Below are 9,271 nucleotides of genomic sequence, written 5' to 3' on the forward strand. Positions count from 1 at the left end.
GGAGGACTCGGCCGGTGTTTGGAGCAAGGCAATGTGTTTGCCCATGGAGAGGAGAAACCAGTGACTCAGGATGAGGCACGATGATTAGATACCACATCGCACGGCCTGATTGCACAGGATGTCATAGAGCAACCGTGACAAGTTTTCACTCTCACGACCCGCCCCAGAGCATCTCTGGAAAGCTCCGTCTCAGGATTGCAGGCAGAAAGCTCCTGTCTTAGCCCTGCTCCACTGCCACCGCTGCCCACTCTCCCCCCATCCCACGCCTGGCGTTTCTCACCGCTCTGCATCACCCCCAGTTCTGCCCTTGCGCCGAGCAGGACTTGTTTTTATTGCACAACGGGCTCGACAGCCCCACGCGCACGACCTCAGCGCGGGCACCCGACACATGCAATGGCATCAGCGGTGCCTCCGCTACCTTAGCCAGCATCGATGAGGGGGTGGGAGCACGTTGGGATGAGGCTGACAGATGCACGTACCTGCCTGCTCTCCTCGACCCGGCTGCTGTTTCTCCGATACTGATGTCACCTTGGAAGTGCCTGCTGGCTGAAAGGGATTAGCCGCGGGATTAAGCTCCATGCATAGGCATCTGTTAGCCAAGAGCAGGGCCCGAGGAGCCATCCCTCCCTGCAGGCAGGCAGCTCCAGAGCATCAGCCAGCTCTGCTCGCAGTCAGGTGGGTGGTGGGCAGCCAAACCAGGTGGCACAGCAGCCCTTGGTCCAGATGCACCAGGAAAAGTTCAGAGAGGGCAGCAAAGAACTGAGCTACCCCTGCCCTTCGGGCAGTCTCCACTGCAGGGCAGCAGGTCCTACCTGTGCTTTCAGGTCGAAAGTCCTATCTCGAGAAGCGGTTACGGTTCCCATCCTCTGGGTGTGAAGACATCCAGCTTCTCACGACACAGAGGAGCAGAAGGTGAGGTTGAGCACGACCAAGTTTCCTCCTGCAGAAGAGGCAATGGCTCCCGGGGTCACAACAGCAGGCAGAAACTCCTAGAGAGCAGTGGAGGGCTGTGACAAGGGCTGGGGGACACTAGAGCACCTCCTTCAACTGATTCTTCTGCAGATACCTGGGCTGACTGTGCATCTCCATCTCCACGCAGCACCAAACTCATGGGAAGCCACAAGCTTTATCCCATCTTCCCAGCTTGTCCCATCCCTCCAGGGCTCAGCTTGTGCTTTAGCACCTTCTGTTCCTTCTTCACATAACTCTTGGAGCAGGAAGCTGAGGTAGAGATCTCCAGATCTTTGCATCCACACCAACTACAACCGCATACTGCAGCAGATCCTCCCCAGCTCCAGAAGCCCACACTGGCATTTCCCAGGATGCAGCATACCTCACCGCGCACCAGGTGCCTTCACAGCAACTCATGTGAAACTAAACCACGCGGCAGGCTGAGCTCAGACACAACAGGACAGAAACACGCGTATTCCCTAACCCTGAACCCCAAATCCTCAAGGGAGAGCTACAGGGTGCTTTTAAGATTGAGCTCAGAAACTCGTTCATAACTCTACGCGACACCAACGTCACGGATGACCCAAAGATTGGCGGTGACGTACCACTCCATCTCCCCTCACCAGGCGCTGCGTGCCCCAGAGGCCTAAAGCACTTGCCCCATCCCACCAGGCACAACTTCCCCTGATAAATGCCCAACTTCAGCCCACAGACACACACTTGAGGGAAAACCTCAAAGGCCCGACCTGTGGTCATCACTCTCTGCCCACACTAGAAATTTGCCATTTTATTCCAGGCTTTAGGGAAAAAAAAAACCCAACCGAACACCACAAATTCATATACCAGAAAACATTTATTTTTCCTAACTATATTAGTTTATGCAAAGCGACCTCTCCTAGCACCTCCAGACCTTACGGCATTCGAATCCTCGTGCTGCCATGGCTACAGTGCCAGCACGCAGCTGGTCCAGGACGATACAGGTGACCGGCTCAGCCTAAGGGCCCCATCCTGCCCATCTCCCAGTAACTCACACCCGTTTCGTGAAGTGTGTCACGGTGTATTGAATAATATTTGCTGTTTCATTTCTCTCACCCCAGAGAGACAGGGATGGTATCAGGGAGCAGGGATAAGGAATGACTGAGTGCCTCTGGCTTTGGGGTAGGGGGGAACCCTGAAGGTGGAGGGAGTGAATGATACCTACTACAGCCCAAGGCAGAAACACAGCAAAGTTCAAGATGCCCATCTGAAGCCAGTCAAGACGACCTGCTTAATTACTCAAGGAGCCAAACATCGCTGTAGGATGCTGGGGGGATCAAGTACACCAAGTAGAATCATAGAATCATCATAGATTGGTGTAAGTTGAAGACGGCCAGCTGCTGACTCCTTCCCTGTGGAGAAGAAATGGCACCAGAAAGAGGAGGGGGGTCAGGGCCTGGCTGAACGAAGCCACAGCCCTCAGATCCAGTGCTGGGACAGACTTTATCACACTTAAAATTAAGGTCCACATGAGCACACCCCGATCTGCTTCACAGCTCTGAAGAGCTACAGCCATTGCCAAGGGACACATCACTCCCCAAGAGCCAACTCCTCCTGCTGGTCCCACATCAGGCCAGAAGGGAACACGCTGCCATCCACACTAGGGCTCAGGTATTCACACAAGGACTGAGCCGGGAGGGGCTGCCAGCCCAGGCTCAAGACTGAGCTACTCCTGCTGCAGACAGTACCGTGCCAGCACCATCCCACTACTCTGCGGAGGTCCTCAAGGACCGCAGAGGGTGTGAAGAGAGAAGGGCAAAATAAAAGCAAGATTCTTCAAACCTTTATCCCTACAAGCCAGCTCAATGAAGAGGCTGCAGAGCCTGGATTCTCCCGGGTGCCAGCTCTGGGCTTCTGCCATTTCCTACACAGTTCCTACACAGCCCCTGGCACCAACCCTCCCTGGGGGCACTCCAGCCACCCCAGCAGAGCAGCTGCACCCCCAGGCCTCCCCATGGTGAAGCACCACCTCCCTCCTAACCTCACCCAGCCCTGGCCAGGCCCCAGGGAGATGTACACTGAGCATTAAATCAGTAATTCTGTGGCACGTCAGGGTGAGCAAGCAGAGTCATCTGATTCTCCCAAGTGCCCCAGGCTGGGAAATAGTGCCAGGTGCTCAACACAAAACACCACTGGAGCCTTTGGAAGTCACTCACGTCTTTCATTAACTAGAAGGAGGAAGAGAAGCAAACCCAAAGAGGTGAACAACAGCTCTCCTATGACAGGAGAGAAGAACCCAAGCTTGCCAGGTACGCACAGGCTTATTGTGCAAGGCAACAAACCAACCTCCCTCCCAACGCTCCGAGTCAAAGCGGCCAGTATGGGAGTAAAGACACCACTGCGTAAGGACAAGTCAGTTCCAGTCATTTATTCACTGCAGCATTTGAAGTACACCAGGTACTTGAAGTTCCCCAGATAGACCACAGGAAGAATAGTTGGTAAATTTATATAAAAAGGCAGTTAAATAGATAAAAACATGGTAACCTCTCACTCTTGCTACAAACAGAGCAGACTAACCCTGAACCCAGGTTAAGATCAAACAGCTTCAGTCTTTCCAGCCAGCTGTGGTTACAACCTACACGGCCCCACACGCAGGGGAGAGCGAGGCATCCGTCCTCGCAGCTGAGGCAAGGGGTGTGCGTCTCGGGCCAGCTCTCAGGGGGCTCGGCAGAGCCCCACTTCCCGTAAGGTGCAGTCTCGTTGAGCACATCTGGAAAGCCAGCCCCGGCTCTGGTGTACAAACGAAGAGCAGCTCTACTGAAGATGGGCCTTCAAGTACTTCAGAACCCGCCACAGGTCATGTGTCGGAGCCGCCTGGAAAGACTGGTAGAACCGAGACGCAGGGCAGCACCCTGTACCGCTGCCTTTCCCACACTAAGCCAGGTGTAAACCACACGTTTTGAGGCTGTTCTTGAACTGTGCACAGTTCAGTCATGCTTTTGCAAGACACTGCCTTGCAACTGTGTTAAGACAGGCTCCACCTACTCTAGGTCTCCAGTTTTATGCCAGAAAAAATACCCTATACCAGAAACAAGTATTTCTCTTCAGTTTTCACATTTCCATTTTCAGGAACTGGTCACCTTCTGTCGAGGAGGAAGATGGGGTCTGAAACCATGTGCGGCCTGCAGAACAGCAGGCAACACAAGCAGCACCAGAATGAAGAAAGCCCATGTTACCGAGACTGTTATCCCACGGAGACTGGCTTCACTTAATCCAGAAGATCACTGTATCTCTCTAGCGTCTGCTTCTCCAGTTCCAACAGCTTTTGGTAGAATTTCTCAGCCATTTCTTCATCCACATCCATCTGGAAGACAGCAAGAACAGCACTGTGAGACCATCACCGCAGTGGCAGCCCAGACGCCGGGGGCAGCTCAAGGGATAGCGAGGTGCATCTCCAGAGCTTCTACATTCACAGGAAGGTAACTACAGGCATTAATCACCAGGACACAGGCTAGAACGTGTTTTGGTGAAGCATCACTACACACTTATCCTGCTCCAACCACTGTCTCCACTGTCTTCCAGCCTCCAGCCCGTGCCAGGAGCTACCCTAGGAAACCTCACATCAGCATTCAACATGCATCTTCTTTCCACTCCAGCCACAGGACACCCTTGGCACCAACCCTTCCGTGCAAGGCAGGACCCTAGCCAAGTCCCATTTACCTTTCTGGGCTCCACGTAGCTCTTCCCCAGACCCGAGGTACAGCTGTGGTACTTGACAAGCGCGTCCAGGTACTCTGGCTTCTGTTTGAACAGCCACACCTAGGAACAACAGCACAAACTGGTACCATACCACACTGTCCCAGCCAAGCCTACAGCCAAGGACCCGACTGCCGACGGACACAGGAGAACACACCACAAGTGATTTTACCGGGCAGGAGAAGACTTGGCATCTGGAGAAGTGTTGAGCTGGCTCCCCTCTGCTGTGACCTACCCAGCCAACAGTAAACCATGTTTATGCCCCAGTGCTAAACCGCTGAAGCGGTTCACGTGGCTAAACTCGCTCACTGCTGTTCTTGATGCACCCTGTCCCCTGTGTGTCTGCTTGACTGCCAACAAGGAGAGCAGCCTTCTCCCTGGCCAAGAGTGTTCTTCCAAAACCATTTGTTTTATGGGCACCCGATGAAGGGCACAAAGCATCACCCGCTGGATCAGCCCTGGTCACAGCCCGTCCCCCCAGCACCCACTGCTGTAAGCTGTTCAGGGTTGGGGAAATGCAGCACCCACCCGCCAACCGGGCAGAGAGGCTCCTTGGTCAAGCCAGCAGACACTGGAAGAGCTACCCGGAAAGGAGGAATATTAAAACCAAGTTGTGAACTACTTACATGAGCTTCTGCTCCATTATACGGTGTCAGAGTGTAAGTTTTGGCAAAAAAGCGGATCTGAGGGGAAAAGAAATACATGACAGAATCTGTCTTTTGGCCCAAGATTTCTCGGTCAAGCCGTCTGCAGCCCAGCCACAGCACATCAGCTATGAGAAGCAGAAATGCTTCTCCAAGTTGACGACAGGTAACACTGCACACTTATGACTGAAGTATTCCCTTCATGACCACAAACTCTGGTCTCTGGAGCCACCACCAGATCAGCAAGCCTCGCTCTGCGCCCCCCTGCCCCGAGCTCACCCCCAAAGCAAGAGGCAAAGGGCTACACAGATGCCTTGTGGGCACCTCTTCTGGAATGGGCCCCGGAGCAGATCAGGCAGGAGGCAGAGGGGATCTGCAATGCTGCCGGCGTTGAGGACATGTGAGAAGGCATCGCCTCTCCACTGCCAGGAGAAAGGCGATCCATCGGGATCAGCTGCTGCCAAGCTGGGCCAGCTTAACAGAAAGGCCCATCGTGCAGCAAGGGATCAAGGCCAGAGCAGAGAGTTTGCATGCAGGGACAGAACGGCAGTGAACACGAGAAGCTGAAGCCCAGCGGAAGAAAGGCAAGGAAAGCTTTGGGGAAGCAGGGGAAGAGATAGAGAGCAGCAGGCTTTGCTTTCCAGAGTGAGGGAAAGAAGAGAGGAGACACTGCCTTCTAGAGGGATGGAAAGAACACTGAAAAACCCAGTCTGATATAGAAACAACAGCATTTGCAAGCACAGGAGCCAAGTTTTGTCCCGGGCTCTGCTGCCACCAAAGTGATAGGGTTTCACGAGCCCACAGCAGTCTGGCAAACCAAGGGGAGCCTTGGCCAACACTGCTATGGCTGGAGGGCTGCACCCTGGCCCTATAGACAGGGCTGTCCAGCAGCAAACCCCCAAACTCAGCTTGGAAATCAAGGCCCCAGGGTGCCAAAGGGAAGGTTTGCAGCGGGGCCAGCATGCCCAACCCAACAGAAGGAAGAGCTCTACAGCAGCACAGGCAGCGAGGAGCCAGGAGCATGCTGCGCATCACTGGTGGCGAAGTGTACCGCAGCAGGGCTGCCTCAACCCAAAACCAGCCAGGAGACCCACTTACCAACCACATGATGGGCATTAGCAGCTTCCACAGAAAAACTGGCAAAATTCCATAGGTCATGTTAGACATAACAAGACCGGGACAAACAACACTGGAATACAGACCCTGCAGAGAAGAAACTGAGTCAGTGTGCAAATACACAACACTTAGGTTAAGAATGGATCATACTCCTTCCCCCCTGGTATTCCTCAGCAGGAAAGCAAAGGTGAGTGAATAGAAGATGCTCTCCCCTCTGAAGCTACCAGAGAGCGATTAGATGCAGTAGGTGAGAGATCCAAATGGGAGATGTTCACATTAAATCTGTGCCCACTGCAAGCCCACGAGAGCAAAGGCGCAGCCTCCCAACCTCATCTTGCAGTCTACATGCAGCAACAGCAGTCATCCCACAAATTACAGCCTGCTCAGATCAAGGGCTACCTCACCTTTAAGAGATGCAAGTTCAGCCTTCTAGGACTAAACCATTTGCTCCTGAAGCATTTCCAAAGAGTGCAATCACTATCACTGGTCTAGGGCTGCAGCTTTCCAACAAAATCCAGCAAACCCCTGTGACAGGGAAGGCAGGTTGCTCATAGATCTTCGTGTGACAGACCCGAACAGCAGCAGGGAGCCATCAAGAGAGACAGCAGAGCCTCCACCTCAAGTGCTTGCAGGCAGAGCTGCCTGAGCAGCCCTGTTCCAACAGGCAGGTATGCCTGAAAAAAGCAGCAGCTTTTTGCTCCTTAAGACCAATTATTCAGTCTAAAGAAACAGCTAGAGCTTGCAAGGTAGGGACTGCTCCTAGAAATCTTCTGCTTTCATTAGTTCTTCTGACAAGAACGCCAGAAGCAATGTCTCTGGCAGATTCTCCATCGCCCATGCCACCAGTAAAACCCTGACTGTGCTTAGTTTTTACATGTGTGTTAAGGAAAACACCTACTGGCATTCATTCAGAGCAATCTGCTAACAACCATGTAATGACGATCATAAATAGTAGGAGCTCATTAGGCTTTTTCAGACATGCAAACACCATCATCACCTGCTTATTACATTTCCTGTTCAGAACCACACTTGTCAGGTCAGTAGCATATTTGGAAGAACTGTATGATTCCTGCCCCTTGGCATGCTGATAGTCAGAGAGGCTGAAGGCAGACTCCCTGGCATTGCTGGAAGAGGTCCAGATGAGTTGCGAGGGCTTTTCGTTACCGCAGAGCAGACACTCAAGTTGACGAACCTGCAAAAATTGTTAACATTGAAGTCTTGCAGTATAGCTTTGCAGCTCTTAAAAGCCAGGAGCTTATTTCAGCTTTCCTAGTCCTGGCCACTCTTCACTAGACGAGCCAGAAGCAGCCACTGCTCAGGTGGCTGCTCCAGCCCAAGGCCCACCAGGAGCATTTACAAGCAGACACCACTCTCTTACACAGCTCGGCTGAGCACAGCAGAATTTAATAGAGCCAAGTCTTGGTATTTGCCCTGGACAGGGAGAACTATGTATGGGTTACCCTCTATCCACTGACTAGCCAGAGCATCTTGGAGATTGTACTAATCCTTGCAGCATTTATTGCCATTTACTGCTCTTTTAACGAAGCCCGACACCTTTGCCCTATCATTCCTTACATGTGAGGCTGCAGCCTGCAGCAGCATCCAAACTTGTAGGAAAGAACTGATTCACTCGTTCTGCCTGCAGTCATCCCTACCCACATCAACCACCAGACCAAGGGCTCGAGCTTCATACGCAGCCTCACCAGGATAAAGTGTCCGAAGAGGTTGGTAGCAAACACTTCCTGCAGCCCGTCTCCATTAAGCCTGTCCGTCTGGGTCATTATGCCTTCCGCCGTGGTCAGCATGTGCAGCACCTTCCTGCAAGCCAAGGACAGGAGTTAAAGAGGCATCTACTGCTCCCCCACCTCACAGGCTCCACACAGACTCTTTAGTTGCACCTCCCAGGGCTCTATTAATCCATGAAAAAAAAAAAAAAAGGTCAGAAGCATCTTACAGAGTACCCCAGCCCCTTTATTTGCAAGTGTCTCAGTACTGACAAGGCCACAGAAGACTTGTCTTTTCGTTCACTTCCTTACAGTAAAGTACCATTACAAAAAAATAAAACTCTTGCTCTTCCAGTTGACGTTCAGACAACAGCGTCAGGCTCCAGCATGGAATTCAGCCCCAGGGCCATGTCTAACTCAGGGAAGGAAAGCAGTCTAGCATTTATGTTCAATGCCCCAACAACTCTATTGGATTCAGCTCAAGTCACTTACTCCCCAGCTCAACTTCCCCCTGTTGCTTATAGAATAGCGATGCTTATGCTATATGCATCAACTGTGAGCTTCACAAAATACAGTGATCTACAGCTGAGAAGAATGACGAAAACCTACAGTAGAACCAAAACAGCGAGGAGACCCGGTCAGACGAACTTCACTCCTCCAGCAACACTCCGGCTCTTTTCACCCAATACCTAGTGCTGGGAGCTGTAGGGTTTGGGGGAGCCCTCGCCCCCCCAGCAGGCTGACCGCTGGGATCAGAAGCGGCACTGGGTGCCTTGGGGCACCCCACTACTTCACCGAGCTGCTGAGCCCACCCCACGCAAGGCCAGGCACCCCACAGGGATGTGTCACGCTGGAGAAGGGGGAGCAGGGTCTTCGGCCCGGGACCCAAGGGCATGCCTCGGCCGTGGCGACGCTGCCCGCATCCCACACCACCCACGAGCTGGGGACCGGTCGCCCCAGCGCCTCTCACCCAGTGAGGAGCCCATGCCAGAGCGCCTTGAAGTTCACGTGGGGGTTGGGCATGATGCCGGCGTTGAGGTAGACAAAGTCCAAGCGCTGAAACCTGCGTGGGGAAGAGCAGAGGGGTGAGGGGCGGAGGGCGGG

The 9,271-nt window shown here is 53.1% G+C and overlaps 1 protein-coding gene across 1 annotated transcript; it reads right to left on the reverse strand.

The window, feature by feature from the left end:
- Window positions 1-4,107: 4,107 nt before the first annotated feature.
- HSD17B7 (hydroxysteroid (17-beta) dehydrogenase 7) lies at window positions 4,108-9,229 on the reverse strand (the record flags this gene model as incomplete). The annotated part of the gene is made up of 7 exons (XM_010161203.1): window positions 4,108-4,291; window positions 4,648-4,746; window positions 5,310-5,366; window positions 6,426-6,530; window positions 7,441-7,635; window positions 8,147-8,261; window positions 9,138-9,229. Coding segments are annotated over 7 exons (759 nt in total), but the record flags the coding sequence as incomplete, so codon positions are not given.
- Window positions 9,230-9,271: the final 42 nt, after the last annotated feature.

The sequence above is a fragment of the Eurypyga helias genome, unplaced genomic scaffold, assembly GCF_000690775.1.
Source record: "Eurypyga helias isolate BGI_N326 unplaced genomic scaffold, ASM69077v1 scaffold20461, whole genome shotgun sequence".
NCBI lineage: Eukaryota > Metazoa > Chordata > Aves > Eurypygiformes > Eurypygidae > Eurypyga > Eurypyga helias.